Source organism: Trichoplax adhaerens, genomic scaffold (assembly GCF_000150275.1).
Source record: "Trichoplax adhaerens TRIADscaffold_7 genomic scaffold, whole genome shotgun sequence".
NCBI classification, from domain to species: Eukaryota; Metazoa; Placozoa; class Uniplacotomia; order Trichoplacea; family Trichoplacidae; genus Trichoplax; species Trichoplax adhaerens.
The window spans coordinates 5,768,881-5,792,446 of record NW_002060949.1 but is presented as its reverse complement, the minus strand read 5'-3'; the positions used below and the strand labels follow the sequence as shown (position 1 = coordinate 5,792,446).

Genomic DNA, 23,566 nt, shown 5'->3' with positions numbered 1-23,566 from the left:
CGAAAGGTCTTACTCATTCCTGTACCCTCAACCTATCTCTGCGTACAATCCTTAAATACGTAACAACTGATTGCAGTAGGATACACTCTCATAACCAGAGACTACAGTACTGTACTTGCAAAATTGCATTGAAAAATCTGTTGGCGTTAGAGTAAATAAGGAATCGTTTTCGACTAAAAACACTTTCAACCCATTGACCACTTTATCAATGGAGTGCTTTCCAGTATGGTACAGTGTACAGTACATCGTACTGTACTGTAAGCCTTTCAGAAACGTACTGTAGAGGGTGTAGACCGTAGAGGTCTTTATGATCTGGCCTGGTCTGGTTCGGACCCTAGTCGAACTCGACACGTACAGTACGTATAGTTACTCACTCAGTGCTCAATGTACTATACAGTACTGTACTGCAATGAATATCCTGTTATCATGACAGAGTCAGACGTATCCGTTAAGAGTTACGGCAAGTTAACCGTAGGTTAGCATCTAGCCGTGAACCTTCACCTTTCACCCGAAATAAAAGCATTGTACTGTAATCCGGGGGCTTTGGGAGACAACCCCCAACATCAACCCCACAACATAACGTTGAATGCTGAATGCGTTTTAGAATGTTAAAATACTATTCTAGTAGTATTTACAAATAAATTGTCGACCAGTGTTATGATTGTGGACGCTCTATCTTAGTCTTTAGAACAAATACCCTATAATAAAATAGATGACGAAATGAATCCATTCGATCAGGGACTACTAAAAGAGAGAATTCGTCGATTCGCGGGACCCCATGAACGACCCTGATGTCCATGATTATGTAAACGCTTTGTGGTCATAACGTGCATACGTGATAACGTGATTCTAATGTGTACATTGCACAGTGTACAGTACCTTCCTTTGACGATGTTGTACTGTATCATACGTACTGTACACTGTAAAGTACAGTACTATACTGTACGTAACGCCTGATCTTGCATTACGGTACAGTATAAAATAAATAAATAAACATGCGCTCGCTATTGATCCTTACATACTGTCCAGTGTGCGGTTTCGCTGCCGGACTTTCTACGGTACAGTACGGGTGAGGATGACCTGCTTTTACGCTTCACCTTACCATACGGTACAGTACAGTGTACAGTGTACAGTACATGAACTCGCTGACTCGCAGTTCTACTGTACTCTGTACTGTACAGTCATACAGATTACCTGATCCGCCTTGGCGAGTCTTCGTTACTCAGTTGCAACAGCGCAGCACAAGTATGGCGTCTCCTAGCAGCGATCTAGACCGCGAGAGAAGAAAATGCACTTTTAACGTTGCAGAACTAACGGATATCGTTAATGGAGGACGGAAAAAAACCGAAAGACGCCGATATCTGGGTTGGTTTATACAATACACGTACATTGTACAACTTGAATGATTTGCCATCCATATCAAATTTGGATTGATTTTGCACAACTCCCACATTGTTGCGGCGAGGCGTTGAATCCAGACTCTACTGTACCTTATTGTAAATGCAGTATTCCCAATTGCTTAGTATAGTAATGCATCTCCATCGACATTTCTTACCTTATTCGATTTCGAGGATAATATTGTTATACTGCCTTGTAGTCACACCTTTCGACGGCTATGGAGGTAGAGCCTACTGTCACCTGGTCAGTTCTTCTGTACTCAGTATGATTCTATCATGGATTCACTGCATCACACGTATTCACTTACTCATTACTTTACTGTACAGTATGTACTCTTGCCGAAAAAAATCTCACGCTCATCTCCAAATTTTCTTCCACAGTAACGTAGTGCCACAGATAGAAGCAGAGGAAGAAAATTCTCTTCCGTCACAACACATTATTTTGACTACTGTACTGTATTTCCCTGTTTGATCGTGGGAATAGAAAAAAATTCAAGATTAATTAGTTCCTTTTTCATTTCTATGGGCGCTGGCTATTAGAGTGGATGCGCTTATTATTGTATACCGTGTTGTACAGTACACTATACAATGTTCATCAAAGCTCTCGACATGATGGTCATGTTGATATTTATATGGACAAATTATTCAATAGACAGTTGCAGATAGCAATATGTCTCTATTAAGTTAAATCGATCCTTTATCAGCTATAGACGTATTTTTACCATTTCGATGTCTAAAAATGATATCCTTCTTTTATATTGTCATGATCAAATTTCAAAAATGTTCCTGAAGCGCATATCTACTGAATGAATAATGTTATATCACCGTATCTCGATCGTATTACAGATCTCAGTGTTCATCAATAGTGCAGTAGTGTAGGACCCCATAATTGATATTTATTTATCATCCATTGAGTTTCCTACCTGTTTAGTGTAGAACTTATTTATTACGCTATCACAATCAGATACTTGCTAAAATACAGGACTGAATATTTACGCGTACAAATTGAATTGCAGCATGTTCAACAGATATAATCACAATGCCAGTATCCAGTAAAATAGATTATTATAACGACTGTATAAATCGTATCCATGAAACAGATTTAGGCACATGATAACGGATATATACTAGGAGCCAGTCTATTTTCACGAAAAGCTTTACATCATTTCTTTGTAATTTGTAAATCGTGGAAATAGCTTATCTGGAGCATTTCATGAAATCCTGATTATTACCGATTCTCAACGTCGCATACCTGTTGCTTTCTGTTAATTAAGAAGGAATAAGTAGATAATTAAGCTCTTACATTTCTCTTTGCAGAATCCCTCGTTATGAAGGAGCCCATCTTCAGCAATGAAGATTACTATTTCCTATCCAGAGAAGAGAAGTACAGTGATGCTGTGAAGAAAGCTGTCAAATTGGTTGAAGTACTTAAAGAGCATAATATTGAAAACCCTCAGGAGTACCAGATCTTACTAGGGTACATAGCTTAACTTGGTCATTAAATAGCATATACTAACATAAATTTGTATTTTTCGTAGCTTTTATACTTGTTGGTATCCTAATTGTTGATGAGGCAACTAGCATACTATAGGACAGTTGTAACTGTATTTGTGTTAGTATATTTTATTAATCATATTGCTATACTTCATAAAGTGCAGTATATTAAATTACAGTCAGTAAAGGCATGGACTACTAGAAGAGAACCTCTTCTAGTAGTCCATGGTACAGTATAGGCTGATAATTATAATATATGTCGAATTACACTACTTTGATGTTAACATGATGTAGGATATTGCTCAATTTATTAATTGCTTAGTACTTCATATTAAATTTAATATTTATAACTATTTCACACTCTTTTCTTCGTGTCCTTTTCTCTTTAAAATAACTTGCATTGCACAGTGTTATCAACGAGAACCTGCCAATTGCATTGCACAATTCTATGTTTAAACCAACCATTAGGGTACGTGTGTCAATGGTCATCATGATTATTTTATATAATGTATTTCCTAACCTTCGATGGCGTTACACTTTTAGTTGAGTGTATATAATTTATATAATCTCTTGTACAACTTGACGTCAGATCGATTCTTATGATTACTATAAAATCATTAAAATCTAGTCAAGGAATCAACTATATTCTAAATTTTACAGATCTTTTAGCTAAAATTTATACAACAACCGTTTTACTCGTAAAGTCTGTGTACGACTATCACACCTATTTAGTACAATGTTAGAATTATCTATACGCTAATTTCGTTATATAGCTTCATAAATCGTCATCCTAAGACTTAGATTTTTTGATTGTATGTTTACTCTGTATAATTTTAGGATCAAGGTACTGACGAGCAACGTAAGAAATGGCTACCTCTAGCGAATGACTATAAAATCATCGGTACTTACGCACAGACTGAAATGGGCCACGGTAAAACCTAAAATTATTATTATACGTTACGCTAATCTTTTACCTCTAGAAGATTATTTTACAAAGAATATTATTAATTTCATGTATTCGTTGGTTTAAATCTAGGTACCTTTATACGTGGCTTAGAGACGACATCGACTTACGATCCTAAAAGAGAAGAGTTTGTTTTAAATACGCCGACTTTAACAGCTACTAAATGGTGGCCTGGATGTCGTACGTATTTATTAATTAATTATAATATACGATATCGGATATTGTTTAATTTAGTATTAATACAAAATTATGTAAATCGATCAGTTGATATTTGATAACTGATTCTATGTAGAGTATAATAAACTGCGATATGCTATGTTAAGTTAAATCATTGATTTCACATATCGAATTTATGGATTCCTTTAACAGTCGGGAAAACCTCTACTCATGCTGTCGTAATGGCCCAGTTATACATCAAAAATCAGTGTTATGGCTTACATTCATTCATTATTCAATTACGCAGCTTGAAAGATCATTCACCAATGCCTGGTGTAACAGTCGGAGATATCGGAAATAAAGTCGGCTATGACACTAACGACAATGGCTTTCTAGCAATGGATAACGTTAGAATTCCACGCGAAAATATGTTAATGAGACATGCCCAAGTAAGTACTAAGCGACTATATACTTATCTAGTACTAGACTTCGATGATCGAATACCTGCCATTGCGTAACCATACTGTATATTATCCTCTCATGTACATAATAGGTTTATCCAGACGGAACTTACAGGAAACCAGCCAATCCTAGATTAGCTTACGGTGCCATGGTGCTTGTTAGAGCGACTATCGTAGCTGGATCAGCTACAAATCTATCAAAAGCAGCGACTATTGCTATCCGATACAGTTGTGTACGACGACAAACGGAAGCCAAACCAGGGTGCTGTACTCTGTAACATATCGCTTTTGAGGAGAACGATAAAATTATACTAACTATAAACACATTACTACCCATTTTTAGTGAACTAGAGCCGCAGATAATCGATTATGTAACTCAACAGCATAAACTAGTTCCACAACTCGCTACCGCGTATGCATTCGCTTGGATTGCTAGATACATGATGTCGACTTATCATGCTCTTCATGCTGATATTGAATCGGGCCATCTTGGCGCTTTGCAAGAGGTATAATAAATTATTATTTAAGAAAATACGACGATTTTCTTCTAATTAATAAAATATATAATTAATTGAAATCTACAGCTACATGGTATAAGTTCGGGCTTGAAAGCTTTCACTGCCGAGATGTCTGTATCTGGCATTGAGGTTATCTTTTCTCTTCTTTACGTTTGTTTTATTTTATTGCCTTTTCATAAATCGATATAGGCCTAACGAAAAATAATAATTATATAATCACCTAAATTTAGGTATGTCGTAGAGCTTGCGGAGGCCATGGCTTTTCAGCAGCTTCCGGCCTTGTATCGATTTATAAGGATTGGCTACCGTCGTGTACTTACGAGGGAGAGAATACTGTTTTATATCTACAGACTGCACGATTCTTACTAAAATGTTTCAGACAACCTAGTGTTACTCCTTCAAGTATGTCGTATATTCTGATTAAACCTTTACCTGGCGCTCGATGGGGGGTTAAATCGCCAGAAGATCTGATGAAGCCTATTTTACTTGTGGAAGCTTTTGAACATAGAGCTCAAAGGTATAACGATTATTCAATACTAGAACTACGTGTTCAGTTATTATAATGTCATATTTTGGGGAATTATAGAACAATCAAGAGCGCTGCTCAGTTCTTGGAAAGTCAAATCTCTCAAGGTTTAGACACATCGGAAGCTATGAATCGTTCAGGAATAGAGTTTGTTCGATGTGCAAAGGTTAGTTACCTACATCGACGATAAAATTACTACACGCATCGTAATTATACTATATGTTAAGTTAAGACAGAATATCGAATTTTCGAAACTATTATTTTTTGCAGGCGCACTGTTATTATTTTGTTACACGAAATTTCTTTCAATCGACTGCTCTATTAAAGTGTAGCAAGGAGATCAAAGAAAGTCTACTAACGCTTGGCGTTGTCTTCGCTTTGAATGGAATTGCAGATAATAGTGGAGAATTCTTAGAGGTATTCCGTTAGTAGTACGCATATTTTAAAAGATACGACTTCCTTACATAAAATTTAAATTTATTTATTTACGAAATAGGATGGCTTTGTTACCGGAACTCAAATGGAATTCGTTCGAGAACGAATCCAGTACTGTTATAAGCAATTACGGCCGAATTTAGTAGGCTTAGTAGACGCTTTCGCTTTTGCAGATCAATCGTTAAATTCTGCTCTAGGCGCGTACGATGGCGACGTTTACAATCGCTTATATAACTGGGCAAAGCGAGCTCCTCTCAACAAAACTGACGTAAGATTTTATTTGTTAATTTATTTATACTTGAACAATTTTAGAAAATTGTAGGCCTTATCAGATTAACGATATCTATAAATTTTTTATATCGTATATAGGTTCACTCAAGCTATCATAAATATTTAAAGCCTATTTTAAAAAGTAAAATTTAATTGGTATGTTACTTTTTTTTAAGACATCTATTGCATGAAAGCTTTATAAGTTAATTTACATTACATGAACTTTATTTTAAACCTATAAGATTCACTAATCTAATTATATTATTGATGGCCAGCTCTTGCATATGACCTTTTACTCTTTTTAAAATACATACATGTACGAGTATACGGTTAAATAAAATTTGAAAACTTTCCAATTTCTGGCTGTCATATCGGATTGATTAGTATATGCAAAATAATTCCTGATTGCTATAAATCTATATTCTCCACATATTGTCAAGTGGTAGAAGAATTAACCAAACACATTTAAAGCACGAAACTGTCTTTGATAGTTTTCCTGGGAACAGTATCTTATGTTCAGACGAATTTGAATCCATCAATATTAGTATAAATATAATACTTGTTTAATGCAAGATGTAAGAGACATTTTATGGTATCTTCACCTGACATAAAATTAGAAATTATAGCCATTTTTTTCAATCATGTTCGAAAACGACAACTAAATAATATCGCGGCTCGATACATGATATATATCTGATAATAGTCGTCAGTTATAGCCATTTAGTTTCGTGTTAGAAAATGATAACAGTTTCATTAAATAGAGACAAGGGACTAGTTCAATAGAGATAGTAGATATTATAACTTTAGTAATCTTCTTACCTTACTATTAAGTAAAAAGTTAGTGTCCAAATTTGTTAACTTATCAGTGTAGTTTGGCCGCATACTGAAAATGTCACTATAGTAACTACATTTGGTAACCTAGAGTTATGCAATTATGAGTGACGAGCAAATCGAAAACTTATGAAATGATCGAATTGAGCTGCATATATGTACATTTATGCGTATATAGTAAATCAGAAGTTATCTAACAGGCTTACATCGAGTCTCTGAAAAGTTAAAAATGATAGGAAACGATGGAAATCTATCTTTCGGTATGCGAGATCCAGAATTTGGATGGGAATATCCATGAACAAATTGACATTTTTTGCCATATGCTTAAGGTGCTATCCTAAAGCAATAGATGATTATATTGCGGTCAAATAGCATTAAAACAATGCTGGCTTGTTCCATTTTAGACCTTGTGACGCAATAGTATTTTATACTTAAGTCAGTTGTATGTACTATAATACGATTATGATAGCGAGTCAATTTTAGCACTGGTTTAGTTCTTCAATCAATTATAATGGCCAAAATTTTTAACGGAAGTCCACTATTCATATAAATACCCTGGTGATTGTATTGAAGAAGTAGAAGACCTAAAATATAAATAACGAAATCGATTCACAAATTCCTAGTGACATTCATGAGCATACAAGCATCAATGGTGCCGACAAAGGAAGCGTAGAAAATAGAATTCTGTGTGAATATCTGAACTCCTTGAACTTTCGGGCCATATCACCGCATAAGCTACGGCTGAAAATTATTAAGTATGGTGTTGGAGAATTTAGATAAAACATGTGCTGTTCTGAACGGCGCGATTGAAAAGAACAGCATGTATCAGTTTATGATTCAAGGAGTGGTTGTTGCCGAGAGAGTACATCATGGTAGAACAGTTATCTTGCTACGAATGAAGTTAAAACCCAGTGATTACTTATTACTGTTTCATTTTTTACGGCTACAATTACTGATTCGATTAGCATTCACTATTACAATCAACAAATCCTAGTGTCAAAGCTTTGGCAGAGTTGGACTTTATTTGCTAACTCCAATCCTTGCTCACGGCCAATTATATGTTGCTATCGCGAGTTACATCAGGTCCAGTAGGAATTATCATCAAGCCGTAATGTCAATAATATCGTTAATGTCGAGGGATTCGAAGAAAGTAAAGCAGAAACTGTTACGACACGATAGTATATGTATATTGTTGAACTATTGAGCATTTGCTCATCAAAGTGTAGCTCCACTTAATCCCAAGAATTGCTCCACTCGTCAGGAAGGATCGCTGTCCTGTATTTGTATTTATTTATTTAATTGATTCGACTTTAGTACGAGCATTTTCCGTCACCGCATTTACTTGATAATAAAACTATTGACCAAATATACCGTAACTGAGTATGTCATCACACAGTATACCACTCGCTAGAATATTATCATACTCAGTTGCACCAGTGCAGCACAAGCATGGCGTCTCCTAGCAGCGATTTAGACAGAGAGAGAAGAAAATGCACTTTTATCGTTGCAGAATTAACTGATATCATTAATGGAGGACGTGAAAAGACTGAAAGACGTCGATATCTGGGTTGGTTTATACAATACGCGTACATTGTAGAAATTGAATGATATGCAGTTAGGAATCCATTCGAAGTTTGAAATGATTTACAGACTCGCATTTGTGCAGCTATATAAGAGATTTCATGCCTTGTTAGGTTTAGATGATAATATTCTTATACTGTCTTGCCATTTCACCGACATACGCGTAGTGTGTTATCACCAATTTTAGGAGCAAGCTTATTTATTTCTTTTTCTCCTAATTTCTAGCTGCGGTACTAACTGCAGCTGTTACAACTTGTGTCACTTCCTCCTCAATATGATTCTATACTTGCTTTGTATATTTCGATATCAAATGTATTTAATCTGGTTAATCTGGCCGAAATGCCAAAATCTCCTGTTCATTTTCCAAATTTTCTTCCATAGTACAGTAGTACCACAAGTTTAGGCAAAGGAAGAAAACTTTCTTTCCTTAGTAACATCTTGTGTACGGTATTTCCCTGTTTGATTGTGGGGATAGAAAAAAGGAAGATTTATTAGTTCTATTTTTTCTAGGTCTACAGTTAGAATGTTCATGGAAGCTTCTAGACATGATGGCCATATTGATGTTTACATAGACAAAATTAGTTAATAGACCGTTACAGACAGCGATATCAGTATTAATAGTGATGTATGACATTAGAATTGATATTTATAATTAGTTATTATCCATTAAGTTTCCTATCTGTTTAATATGATTTTGTATCGAGTTATACGTTTGGAGTATAACTTACTTATTACAGTATCACAAACGGATATATGCTAAAATACAGGATTGGATATTTACGCGTATAAATTGAATTGTAGCATGTTCTACAGACGCAATATAATCATACTGTCAGTACTGGTATGTACTAAAGTAGATTATTATAACGACTGCATAAATCGTATTCATTAAATTTGTAAATTGTGGAAATAGTTTATCTGGAGCATTTTATGGAAGACGAAACTATAGTATCCTACGCTAGAGCATGAGCTACTAAATTATATTGGTGCATCTAGTAGTCCATGACCAGAGCATAATGTTTTCTTTTAATACTTTGCTTCTGTTATTTGTACTTTAATTTAATTACTACCGATTCACAATTTCGTATACTTGTTGCTTTCTTGTTAATAATTAACATATATATATATATATATATATATATAATTATAATAAACAGGCAGACAGTTAAGCCCATACATTTCTTTTTGCAGAATCCATCATACTGAATGACCCTATCTTCGGCAATAAAGATTCCCATTTCTTATCCAGAGAAGAGAAATACAGTAATGGTGTGATGAAATCTAAAAGATTGTCTGAAGTACTTAAAGAGCATAACATTGAAAACCCTCAGGACTACAAGATCATGTTAAAGTACATAACTTAACATAGTCATTAAATAGCATAATATGATATGAATTTATATTTTTCGTAGCTTTGTACCTGTTTACGTGCCAATTATTGATCAGAAAACTAGCATTGTATTTGTATATGGCAGTTATAAATGTATTTGTGCCAGAAAATTTTTTTCATCGTTATGTTATAGTTTTTAAAGTATGTTAAATTACAGTCAGTATAGCGTGATAATTCATTATAATTGTACGTTTTGTATACTTGAAGTCCGAATATAGTACTGTCACTATAATACAATATATAGCGATACCTATCTGAATTACACTACATTTATGTTAATGTGATACAGGATATTGCTCAATTTAATGATTGCTTACTACTTCATATTACATTTAATATTTATAACTATTTCACATTCTTTTCTTCGTGTCCTCTTCTTTTCAAATAACTTTGCACAGTGTTATTGGTGAGAGTTTACCAATTGGATTACATAATTCTATGTTTAGACCGACCATTAGGGTACGTGTGTCAATGGTTAATTGGTTATGATGATTACTTTGTATAATATATTACCTAACCTTCCGTAGCCTTATTCATTTAATAGTTGAATGAATATAAATCTTTTGATAATTTGACGTCAGATCGAACCTTATAATTGCTGTAAAAATTATTTAAATCTAGTCAAGGAATCAACTATATTCTAAATTTTACAGATCTTTTAGCTAAAATTTATACAACAACCGTTTTACTCGTAAAGTCTGTGTACGACTTCTACACCTAATTAGTACAATGTTAGAATTATCTGTGCGCTGACTTTGCTATATAGTTTCATAATCGTCACCCTAAGACTTAGATTTTTTGATTGTATGTTTACTCTGTATAATTTTAGGATCAAGGTACTGACGAGCAACGTAAGAAATGGCTACCTCTAGCGAATGACTATAAAATCATCGGTACTTACGCACAGACTGAATTGGGCCACGGTAAAACCTAACATTATTATTATACATTACGCTAATCTTTTACCTCTAGAAGAGTATTTTACAAAGAATATTATTAATTTCATGTATTCGTTGGTTTAAATCTAGGTACCTTTATACGTGGCTTAGAGACGACATCGACTTACGATCCTAAAAGAGAAGAGTTTGTTTTAAATACGCCGACTTTAACAGCTACTAAATGGTGGCCTGGATGTCGTACGTATTTATTAATTAATTATAATATACGATATCGGATATTGTTTAATTTAGTATTAATACAAAATTATGTAAATCGATCAGTTGATATTTGATAAGTGATTCTATGTAGAGTATAATAAATTGCGATATACTATGTTAAGTTAAAATCATTGATTTCACATATCGAATTTATGGATTCCTTTAACAGTCGGGAAAACCTCTACTCATGCTGTCGTAATGGCCCAGTTATACATCAAAAATCAGTGTTATGGTCTTCATTCATTCATTGTTCAATTACGCAGCTTGAAAGATCATTCACCAATGCCTGGTGTAACAGTCGGAGATATCGGAAATAAAGTCGGCTTAGAAACTAACGACAATGGCTTTCTAGCAATGGATAACGTTAGAATTCCACGCGAAAATATGTTAATGAGACATGCCCAAGTAAGTACTAAGCGACTATATACTTATCTAGTACTAGACTTCGATGATCGAATACCTGCCATTGCGTAACCATACTGTATATTATCCTCTCATGTACATAATAGGTTTATCCAGACGGAACTTACAGGAAACCAGCCAATCCTAGATTAGCTTACGGTGCCATGGTGCTTGTTAGAGCGACTATCGTAGCTGGATCAGCTACAAATCTATCAAAAGCAGCGACTATTGCTATCCGATACAGTTGTGTACGACGACAAACGGAAGCCAAACCAGGGTGCTGTACTCTGTAACATATCGCTTTTGAGGAGAACGATAAAATTATACTAACTGTAAACACATTACTACCCATTTTTAGTGAACTAGAGCCGCAGATAATCGATTATGTAACTCAACAGCATAAACTAGTTCCACAACTCGCTACCGCGTATGCATTCGCTTGGATTGCTAGATACATGATGTCGACTTATCATGCTCTTCATGCTGATATTGAATCGGGCCATCTTGGCGCTTTGCAAGAGGTATAATAAATTATTATTTAAGAAAATACGACGATTTTCTTCTAATTAATAAAATATATAATTAATTGAAATCTACAGCTACATGGTATAAGTTCGGGCTTGAAAGCTTTCACTGCCGAGATGTCTGTATCTGGCATTGAGGTTATCTTTTCTCTTCTTTACGTTTGTTTTATTTTATTGCCTTTTCATAAATCGATATAGGCCTAACGAAAAATAATAATTATATAATCACCTAAATTTAGGTATGTCGTAGAGCTTGCGGAGGCCATGGCTTTTCAGCAGCTTCCGGCCTCGTATCGATTTATAAGGATTGGCTACCGTCGTGTACTTACGAGGGAGAGAATACTGTTTTATATCTACAGACTGCACGATTCTTACTAAAATGTTTCAGACAACCTAGTATTACTCCTTCAAGTATGTCGTATATTCTGATTAAACCTTTACCTGGCGCTCGATGGGGGGTTAAATCACCAGAAGATCTGATGAAGCCTATTTTACTTGTGGAAGCTTTTGAACATAGAGCTCAAAGGTATAACGATTATTCAATACTAGAACTACGTGTTCAGTTATTATAATGTCATATTTTGGGGAATTATAGAACAATCAAGAGCGCTGCTCAGTTCTTGGAAAGTCAAATCTCTCAAGGTTTAGACACATCGGAAGCTATGAATCGTTCAGGAATAGAGTTTGTTCGATGTGCAAAGGTTAGTTACCTACATCGACGATAAAATTACTACACGCATCGTAATTATACTATATGTTAAGTTAAGACAGAATATCGAATTTTCGAAACTATTATTTTTTGCAGGCGCACTGTTATTATTTTGTTACACGAAATTTCTTTCAATCGACTGCTCAATTAAAGTGTAGCAAGGAGATCAAAGAAAGTCTACTAACGCTTGGCGTTGTCTTCGCTTTGAATGGAATTGCAGATAATAGTGGAGAATTCTTAGAGGTATTCCGTTAGTAGTACGCATATTTTAAAAGATACGACTTCCTTACATAAAATTTAAATTTATTTATTTACGAAATAGGATTGCTTTGTTACCGGAACTCAAATGGAATTCGTTCGAGAACGAATCCAGTACTGTTATAAGCAATTACGGCCGAATTTAGTAGGCTTAGTAGACGCTTTCGCTTTTGCAGATCAATCGTTAAATTCTGCTCTAGGCGCGTACGATGGCGACGTTTACAATCGCTTATATAACTGGGCAAAGCGAGCTCCTCTAAACAAAACTGACGTAAGATTTTATTTGTTAATTTATTTATACTTGAACAATTTTAGAAAATTGTAGGCCTTATCAGATTAACGATATCTATAAATTTTTTATATCGTATATAGGTTCACTCAAGCTATCATAAATATTTAAGGTCTATTTTAAAAAGTAAAATTTAATTGGTATGTTGCATTTTTCAAGACGTCTATTGTAGAAAGGCTTGAATTTTATTTGTAACCTATAAGATTCACTAATCTAATTATATTATTGATGGTTAGCTCTTGCATATAAGATTCTTTTGCTCTTTTTAAATACATACACGTATATTGTTAAATAAAATTTGAAAACTTTCCAATTTCTGGCAGTTATGTCAGGTTTATTAACTTACACAAAATAGTACCTGATTGCACTTACTATACGCACGATACAGTCTATCATGTTATTAACTTAGAGGAGATTCAATTTATTATTGTACGAGTATATAAATCTGTATTCTTCACATATTGTATTGCCAAATAGTAGAAGAATTAATCAGACACTTTTTAAAGCATGAAATTGTTTTTGATATTTTCCCTGGGAAAGAATATCTGATGTTCAGACGAATTTGAAAGCGTTAATTAGTATAAACATAATATTTATTCAATTTAGACGTAAGAAACGTTTTACGGTATCTTTACCTGATATAAAATTAGAAATCATAGCCATCTTTTCCAATCGTTTTTGTTCGAAAACGACTACCAAATAATATCGCGGCTCGATACATGATATGTATATTTGATAGTAATCGTCAGTTACAGGCATCTAGTTTCGTGTTAGAAAGCGATAACAGTTCATCAAACAGAGATAGTAGATATAATAATTTTAGCAATCTTCTTACGTTACTCTTAAGTGGAAAGACAGTGTCCGAATTTGTTAACTTATCAGTATACTTTGACAGCATACTGAAAACATCACTCCAGTAGCTACATTTGGTAACCTAGAGTTATGCAATATCGTTGATAAGCAAATCGAAAACTTATGAAACGATACTTTATCATATAAACAAACTGATCGGATTGAGTTACGCATATGTATATTTATGCGTATATAATAAATCAGAAGTCATGAAATAGGCGTACATCGAGAGTCTCTGGGAAAGTTAAAATGATAGGAAACGATGGAATGCCATCTTCTGGTACGCGAAATCCAGAATTGGGATGGGAATATCCATGACCAAATTGACATTTTGTGCCTAGACTTACACTGTTGAATACAACAAATAGACATTCGGCATCGGATTTTTTCAAGAAATGTATACATCTATACAAAAAGACGAAAACATAACAGAATTATAAAAGCTGGATTATTTTCATTAACTGAGCATTAATACTACATATTGTACAAATAGGAAACCTACCTCCCAGCAAAATCACAGGTAGTTTCGGTAGATAAGGCTCTCATATCGTTGATTTCAGAATATTTACCCAGGGTTGAGTAAAAGTAAAAGGTAAACTGAAATTAAAAATAAATAGTTAAATAGATTTTCCATTGTACGTATATGAATATCATAAAGAACAATATATTTTATCAAAGCTTTATTAGATTAGTCGCTGAGCAATAAATTACTATTGAGTGTAAGTGTTTAACCTTGGAGAGTAATAGATGAAAATAGTCCATAAGCCACTGATACACACGAGCCAGTTTGCTATCATGTGTAGATTTAAACTGAAAGAAAGAAAATCTTGATTTTTTCTTATTTTCCTAAATTTAAGAGTAAATAGAAAACCAATGGTTTAACTTAGATAATAAATTGAGGCAATGGAAGTTAACTGTGATGTTTTAAAAATTTGATAGATAAGCAGTAAAAATGACGTCTACTTATACAGTACACAAGATTATTCGTTTCTTACATTGATATTTACTGCAGCCAATGTTTTAACGTCAGCTAGTGCTAATGAAGCGTGTTGTAACTGGACAACCGAGGAAAAAAATGCCCATTCGGCGATTTCGACGTGAGCAGAAAGTAGATGAGCTAGTGCTCTAACTTCAGCGCTATCGTAAGTAGTGATATGTATTAAGTGCTAATTACTGCATATTAGTAATGCAAAAAAGTCTACGTTGTGAATAGATATTGTGTACTTACAAGATATTAGTCCTTAATGATTTTAAAAATAAATGTTGTATGCTTTCATTATGTCTATAATAGAAATTTTAAATATACAGAGTAAAAATTAAAACCCCTTTGAGGATAGAAATTTGATCCACCAGTCGTAACAGTCAGTAGCTAATACTTTAAGCATTAACAATTATAATCTATTGATGATCATTGGTAGCAATTCTATGGACACTATATACTCGTTCGTAATACGCGTATAAAATTATTTCTCCATTACTAAAAGTTAGGATATATCGCTGGAATACCATATATTATAACTGCTATCAGAATAATTTATTGTACTTTGTTTAAAAAGGAAGAGATTGATAAGTAATGAGTATTTTAATACAGTATAGCTTGATATCGAATAACTGGGATGAGACTTTCAAATAAATTGAAAAGCATTGTACTCATTGCTGTATACTGGAAGTAAATAAGCTTAAGATGGAAGATTCAGGAATTATAATTACAATAACCTAATAATAAAACTGCGATATTGTAATTGTAGCATCTGTTGTAGATTATGTTGCTACAGTTTAATAATCGTGCTAAAAAGCTTACGCAGTATGATATATGTAATTGCTAGATACGAGTATTCCGATCAACTTACTGTTCTAAGAGGTTATTCAATAATTCTATCAGTAATGAGACGTGCAATGATTTCTCTGTAGCTTTCTCATGCAGTTGACGGTATCTTGTATCATTTTAGTCAAGGCGATGAATGTTTATAACAATAATATAATGCTTCATGAGAAATTAATCGTTGCGGCTAACTGACGTCTATTAGATTCGATCATCGATTAAACATTTTAAATGTACTCTTTAGTAACGTTGATAGTTTCAACCATTCTATCATTAATTTGAAATTCAATATATAGGATACAATTCTGTCATCGAATTTCTGATATCGGCAGCGCATATTAAATCATTACAAATATCCAACAATTGAATAACAGTATCGTTTGTCGATGCGTGCATATTTTGGGTGCGGATTAAACTTTTTATGTCAGTGCCTAAAACCATGTAATTCATCTGCATTTGCTAAATTATTAGTTACAATAAATAGTAAAGATTGTAAGTTAGTAATTCGTTATAAATTGACTTCTGTATCATAAGGTACATAAGCATTATAGTACAATATTATCCAAGTTATCACGAGATGAAACTGGTAATTTTGATAAACTAGTCTTTTGTTATAAAATTATATTGCCAGATAGATAAGTATAGTGGTTAACATAATAGCTTACTTCTTTTCTTACGCTGTATTTTAAGAAGTTAAGAGACACGTAATTTCTTTCAGCATTGATAAAATTAGTTAATAAGGACATTAATCGAGACCAGAATGGAAGATTCGATTGTTTGAATTCCTTCTCTTTTTCCTGTGTTAAAACATACGCGTAATAATTATTTTAAAGAATGAATGTTTTATGACGGTAGAGGTAGTTTTATTTGCCTTTGAAGATATGTAAAGGTGTTATGTATAATTATCTCGTCTAAGAGATGGAGATTAGAATTATTTGTATATACAAAGCCTGCTATATTAGTACCATGATCGCTTAGTTAGTACTCAGTATTGTGTAGTGTATCAGTGTTACTAGCTACTGTATTAGAAATGCCATATTATACATTATTATACATAAATAGCCAACTTTATCCTGCTTACAAAGTATCTTGTTTATGTCGTAAATTATAGGTCCATTTCTGTAAACAATTTTATTGATAGTGGGATTTTATACATTATTATAGAATGAATAGAATATATACTGTACTCTACAAGTCTACAGTATACAATTTAGTTGTATGGATTGATTTCATCATTATCAATTCAAATGAAGTCAGTAAATATTCTATTGGCCCTCGTAGCACTATACCATACTTACTACGATACGGTCGGCGAATTCGAGATCTAGTTGGCCGATTGCTTCGAAAATGGAGATTAATACTTTACTTTCATAACTTTGTTTCTCTATGGCGGAGAAAATCAGATGTATGCATTAGCAATCATTTACTAAACACCTTTCCAGATTGTAGAATAAATAATTTTTATGATCAGAAATGTTAACAAGATGAAGTTTATACTGTAAAGATCTATAAATGCACTCAACATACAGTACTATCGAATCCATCCTCACTAACATCTCGATTTAGCTGCTTCTACGTACTCAGTTCAATGTATAGATATTGAAGTTACAGTTCTTCTAATTACAACATTCCTATTATCAAATTATTGTCCTAAACAAAGCAATAGATGATTGCATCACCGCTAAATAGTACTAAGAACAGCATTGACTTATTCCATTCTAAACCTTCAGATGCAATAGTAGGTTACATTATGTATGTGTACCATAGTACAATTATGACAGCGAGCCGGTTTTAGCACTGGCTTACTTCTTGACTCAATCACTGTATAATGCCCCCCCCATTTTTTAACTATTCCTATCAATACCTTGGTGTAGGGTTGCTCCAGTCTTGATTTCTGCAGGCTCCATGGCTTGATAATTAATAATTATACTTAATATCTAAATAAGAACTGGTAATGAATTCATTACAAGTCAAAACAATCTTAATTTCTCAGCTACAAGGGCTCATAAAAACCATGCCATCCTATGTTAACTCTTCATCATCGTCACTAGGAAGCTCTTCTACTTGATATTTAGTACTATTGGCCAATAAGAGTGATTCAATGTGATTATTTGGACGATTTTACCTGAAATATCCTACTCAATTTCTCGAATCGCTTAGCTTACACACTACTACGCGTCCAAATGCCCCCAAGCTTCCAACTGGATTCCTAGTTCTGGTAGAGTTGACGACTGGCTTACTTAAACGCTGTCCAGTATCATACTGTGCTGTAGTATATATGACGTACTCATACAAATACTATACAAGGGTCCTGTAGCAATATTCCAACTGTACCGTACCGTAACGTTCTCATCCGTGCCAACGCAGTACCAACGATGGCGTCTCCTAGCAGCGATTTAGACAGAGAGAGAAGAAAATGTACTTTTAACGTTGCAGAATTAACCGATATCATTAATGGAGGACGTGAAAAAACCGAAAGACGCCAATATCTGGGTTAGTTTATGCATTATGTGTACATTGTAGAACTTTATAATGTGTATCCATTTGAAGTTTGGAGTGAATATACGCACTCCCATTTGGGCGGCTAGGCGTTCATCTACACTCTAAGCCCATTGTAAATACTTTTCCAACTGTTTAATGTAGTTTTGCATCTTGATACACCTATGGAGAGATCAAATAGCTTATTAGGCTTCGATGGTGATATTCTTGCTGTCATGCAGGCGTAGTGTGTTTATCACCAATTGTAGAAGCAAGGTTGTTAATTTTTCGTTTCTTTTTCAGTTCTATAGTGTACTGTACAATGTTGTTGTTTACATAGACGAAATTAATTTTTAATAGACAGTTGCAGATAGCGGTACATCTCTATTAAATTCATTGTTCATCAATTACAGCATAAACGTATTTTTACTATTTCGATGTATAAAAATTAGAATATCTATACTTTATATTGTCATAATCAAATTTAATGATGTTCTTGAAGCGCACATCTAATGAATGAATAAGGTGATCATCGTATCTCGATCGTATTGCACATCTCAGTGTTATTGGTGGGTCTATGATACCAACATTGATATTTAATTATCAATTTCAATTTATCATCCAATGAGTTTCCTATCTATTTACTGTGATTTTGTGTCGAGTTATACCTTTGGTGTTTAACTTATTTATTACAACATCACAAACAGATTCATACTAAAATACAAGACTGGATATTGACGCGTATAAATTGAATTACAGCATGTTCAACAGACTTTATATCGTCACACTGTTAGGATGCAGTAAAATAGATCATTATAACGACTGTATGAATCGTATTCATTAAATGGATTTAGGTAAATGATTACAGATGGATACGCGTATACTAGGAGCAAGGCCATTTTCACGGAATGCTTCCGATAATGAATCATTTCTTTGTAATTTGTAATCGTAGAAATAGCTTATCCTACTGTCGATTCACAATGGCGTATACCTGTTGCTCTCTTGTTAATAATGAATAGGTAGACAATTAAGTTTATGTATTTTTCTTCACAGAATCCCTCGTGCTGAATGAGCCTATCTTCAATTATGACGATTACTATTTCTTATCCAGAGAAGAGAAATACAGTGATGCTGTGAAGAAAACTGTCAGATTGGTTCAAGTACTTAAACAACATAACATTGAAGACCCTGAAGACTACCAAACTTTGCTAAAGTACGTACTTAACCTCGTCATTAAATAGTATATTATGACATGAATTTATATTTTTCGTAGCTTTTATACTTGTTTGTATGCCAATTGTTGATAAGGCTATTGGCATTCTATACGACAGTTGTAATTGTATTTGCGGCAATGTATTTTATTGATCATAATGTTGTAGTTTATAAAGCATGTTAGATTACAGTCAGTATAGGCTGTCATTCATATTATGGGTCTAAGTTATGCCAACTTAATGTTAATATGATGCAGAATATTGCTTAGTACTTCATATTAAATTTAATTTAATATTTATAACTAATTCATGTTCTTTTCTTCTGTTTTCTTTAAAATAACTTGCATCGCACAGTGTTATCAGTGAGAACCTGCCAATTGCATTGCACAATTCTATGTTTAGACCAACCATTAGGGTACGTGTGTCAACGGTTATCATGATTATTTAGTATATGATGCGTTACCTAAGGTTCGGTAGAGGTACACCTTTAGTTGAGTGAATATAAATCTCTTGTATAATTTGACACCTTATCGAACCTTATAATTATTATGAAATCATTAAAATCTAGTCAAGGAATCAACTATATTCTAAATTTTACAGATCTTTTAGCTAAAATTTATACAACAACCGTTTTACTCGTAAAGTCTGTGTACGACTTCTACACCTATTTAGTACAATGTTAGAATTATCTATACGCTAATTTCGTTATATAGCTTCATAAATCGTCATCCTAAGACTTAGATCTTTTGATCGTATGTTTACTCTGTATAATTTTAGGATCAAGGTACTGACGAGCAACGTAAGAAATGGCTACCTCTAGCGAATGACTATAAAATCATCGGTACTTACGCACAGACTGAATTGGGCCACGGTAAAACCTAAAATTATTATTATACATTACGCTAATCTTTTACCTCTAGAAGATTATTTTACAAAGAATATTATTAATTTCATCTATTCGTTGGTTTAAATCTAGGTACCTTTATACGTGGCTTAGAGACGACATCGACTTACGATCCTAAAAGAGAAGAGTTTGTTTTAAATACGCCGACTTTAACAGCTACTAAATGGTGGCCTGGATGTCGTACGTATTTATTAATTAATTATAATATACGATATCGGAAATTGTTTAATTTAGTATTAATACAAAATTATGTAAATCGATCAGTTGATATTTGATAACTGATTCTATGTAGAGTATAATAAACTGCGATATGCTATGTTAAGTTAAATCATTGATTTCACATATCGAATTTATGGATTCCTTTAACAGTCGGGAAAACCTCTACTCATGCTGTCGTAATGGCCCAGTTATACATCAAAAATCAGTGTTATGGTATTCATTCATTCATTATTCAATTACGCAGCTTGAAAGATCATTCACCAATGCCTGGCGTAACAGTCGGAGATATCGGAAATAAAGTCGGCTTAGAAACTAACGACAATGGCTTTCTAGCAATGGATAACGTTAGAATTCCACGCGAAAATATGTTAATGAGACATGCCCAAGTAAGTACTAAGCGATTATATACTTATCTAGTACTAAACTTCGATGATCGAATACCTGCCATTGCGTAACCATACTGTATATATCCTCTCATGTACATAATAGGTTTATCCAGACGGAACTTACAGGAAACCAGCCAATTCTAAATTAGTTTATGGTACGATGGTGCTTCTTAGAGCGACTGTTGTGTCCGAATCAGCTACGAATCTATCAAAAGCAGCGACTATTGCTATCCGATACAGTTGTGTACGACGACAAACGGAAGCCAAACCAGGGTACTGTACTCTGTAACATATCGCTTTTGAGGAGAACGATAAAATTATACTAACTGTAAACACATTACTACCCATTTTTAGTGAACTAGAGCCGCAGATAATCGATTATGTAACTCAACAGCATAAACTAGTTCCACAACTCGCTACCGCGTATGCATTCGCTTGGATTGCTAGATACATGATGTCGACTTATCATGCTCTTCATGCTGATATTGAATCGGGCCATCTTGGCGCTTTGCAAGAGGTATAATAAATTATTATTTAAGAAAATACGACGATTTTCTTCTAATTAATAAAATATATAATTAATTGAAATCTACAGCTACATGGTATAAGTTCGGGCTTGAAAGCTTTCACTGCCGAGATGTCTGTATCTGGCATTGAGGTTATCTTTTCTCTTCTTTACGTTTGTTTTATTTTATTGCCTTTTCATAAATCGATATAGGCCTAACGAAAAATAATAATTATATAATCACCTAAATTTAGGTATGTCGTAGAGCTTGCGGAGGCCATGGCTTTTCAGCAGCTTCCGGCCTCGTATCGATGTATAAGGATCGGCTACCGTCGTGTACTTACGAGGGAGAGAATACTGTTTTATATCTACAGACTGCACGATTCTTACTAAAATGTTTCAGACAACCTAGTATTACTCCTTCAAGTATGTCGTATATTCAAGTTAAACCTTTACCTGGCGCTCGATGGGGGGTTAAATCACCAGAAGATCTGATGAAGCCTATTTTACTTGTGGAAGCTTTTGAACATAGAGCTCAAAGGTATAACGATTATTCAATACTAGAACTACGTATTCAGTTATTATAATGTCATATTTTGGGGAATTATAGAACAATCAAGAGCGCTGCTCAGTTCTTGGAAAGTCAAATCTCTCAAGGTTTAGACACATCGGAAGCTATGAATCGTTCAGGAATAGAGTTTGTTCGATGTGCAAAGGTTAGTTACCTACATCGACGATAAAATTACTACACGCATCGTAATTATACTATATGTTAAGTTAAGACAGAATATCGAATTTTCGAAACTATTATTTTTTGCAGGCGCACTGTTATTATTTTGTTACACGAAATTTCTTTCAATCGACTGCCCTATTAAAGTGTAGCAAGGAGATCAAAGAAAGTCTACTAACGCTTGGCGTTGTCTTCGCTTTGAATGGAATTGCAGATAATAGTGGAGAATTCTTAGAGGTATTCCGTTATTAGTACGCATATTTTAAAAGATACGACTTCCTTACATAAAATTTAAATTTATTTATTTACGAAATAGGATTGCTTTATTACCGGAACTCAAATGGAATTCGTTCGAGAACGAATCCTTTACTGTTATAAGCAATTACGGCCGAATTTAGTAGGCTTAGTAGACGCTTTCGCTTTTGCAGATCAATCGTTAAATTCTGCTCTAGGCGCGTACGATGGCGACGTTTACAATCGCTTATATAACTGGGCAAAGCGAGCTCCTCTCAACAAAACTGACGTAAGATTTTATTTGTTAATTTATCTATACTTGAACAATTTTAGAAAATTGTAGGCCTTATCAGATTAACGATATCTATAAATTTTTTATATCGTATATAGGTTCACTCAAGCTATCATAAATATTTAAAGCCTATTTTAAAAAGTAAAATTTAATTGGTATGTTACTTTTTTAAGATATCTATTGCATGAAATCTTTATAGGTTAATTTTACATTACATGAACTTTATTTTAAACCTATAAGATTCACTAATCTAATTATATTATTGATGGCCAGCTCTTGCCTATGACTTTTTTACTCCTTTTAAAATACATATATGTATATCGTTAAATATGATAAAATTTGAAAACTCTTCAATTTCTGGCTATGCTTTGTCAGATTTATTAATCTATACAAAAACAATACCTGATTACAATTATTATACTTACATTACATTAACTTATTTTAAACCTATAAGAGTCACTAATTTAATTATATTATTAATGGCTAGGTCTTGCACATAAGCCTTTTACTCTTTTTACAGTCATGATAAGTACATGGTTAAATAAAATTTGAAAATTTCTGGTTACGCCAT

At 33.7% G+C, this 23,566-nt stretch overlaps 4 protein-coding genes across 4 annotated transcripts; 3 read left to right on the top strand and 1 right to left on the bottom strand.

Annotated features, from left to right (window-relative positions):
• Positions 1 to 1,247: 1,247 nt before the first annotated feature.
• Positions 1,248 to 6,374, top strand: TRIADDRAFT_38001 (uncharacterized protein; the record flags this gene model as incomplete). The annotated part of the gene is made up of 14 exons (XM_002114490.1): positions 1,248 to 1,365; positions 2,715 to 2,874; positions 3,300 to 3,360; positions 3,729 to 3,822; positions 3,928 to 4,035; positions 4,225 to 4,460; positions 4,565 to 4,734; positions 4,816 to 4,978; positions 5,057 to 5,119; positions 5,221 to 5,507; positions 5,577 to 5,682; positions 5,787 to 5,933; positions 6,013 to 6,219; positions 6,321 to 6,374. 14 exons carry the CDS (start codon positions 1,248 to 1,250, stop codon positions 6,372 to 6,374), a joined length of 1,974 nt encoding a protein of 657 aa, XP_002114526.1.
• A 2,127-nt stretch (positions 6,375 to 8,501) lies between these two features.
• On the top strand, positions 8,502 to 13,499 carry TRIADDRAFT_27680 (uncharacterized protein; the record flags this gene model as incomplete). Its single annotated transcript, XM_002114489.1, has 14 exons — positions 8,502 to 8,619; positions 9,825 to 9,984; positions 10,422 to 10,482; positions 10,853 to 10,946; positions 11,052 to 11,159; positions 11,350 to 11,585; positions 11,690 to 11,859; positions 11,941 to 12,103; positions 12,182 to 12,244; positions 12,346 to 12,632; positions 12,702 to 12,807; positions 12,912 to 13,058; positions 13,138 to 13,344; positions 13,446 to 13,499. 14 exons carry the CDS (start codon positions 8,502 to 8,504, stop codon positions 13,497 to 13,499), a joined length of 1,974 nt encoding a protein of 657 aa, XP_002114525.1.
• Positions 13,500 to 13,851: 352 nt separating this feature from the next.
• On the bottom strand, positions 13,852 to 17,943 carry TRIADDRAFT_58437 (uncharacterized protein; the record flags this gene model as incomplete). Its single annotated transcript, XM_002114172.1, has 13 exons — positions 13,852 to 13,907; positions 13,998 to 14,121; positions 14,198 to 14,296; positions 14,439 to 14,619; positions 14,717 to 14,811; positions 14,947 to 15,060; positions 15,210 to 15,351; positions 15,443 to 15,496; positions 16,065 to 16,148; positions 16,233 to 16,234; positions 16,702 to 16,833; positions 17,335 to 17,420; positions 17,901 to 17,943. The coding sequence occupies 13 exons, from the start codon at positions 17,941 to 17,943 to the stop codon at positions 13,852 to 13,854; spliced, it is 1,212 nt and encodes a 403-aa protein (XP_002114208.1).
• A 468-nt stretch (positions 17,944 to 18,411) lies between these two features.
• TRIADDRAFT_28074 (uncharacterized protein) lies at positions 18,412 to 23,147 on the top strand (the record flags this gene model as incomplete). Its single annotated transcript, XM_002114488.1, has 14 exons — positions 18,412 to 18,529; positions 19,568 to 19,743; positions 20,093 to 20,140; positions 20,503 to 20,596; positions 20,702 to 20,809; positions 20,999 to 21,234; positions 21,338 to 21,507; positions 21,589 to 21,751; positions 21,830 to 21,892; positions 21,994 to 22,280; positions 22,350 to 22,455; positions 22,560 to 22,706; positions 22,786 to 22,992; positions 23,094 to 23,147. The coding sequence occupies 14 exons, from the start codon at positions 18,412 to 18,414 to the stop codon at positions 23,145 to 23,147; spliced, it is 1,977 nt and encodes a 658-aa protein (XP_002114524.1).
• Positions 23,148 to 23,566: the final 419 nt, after the last annotated feature.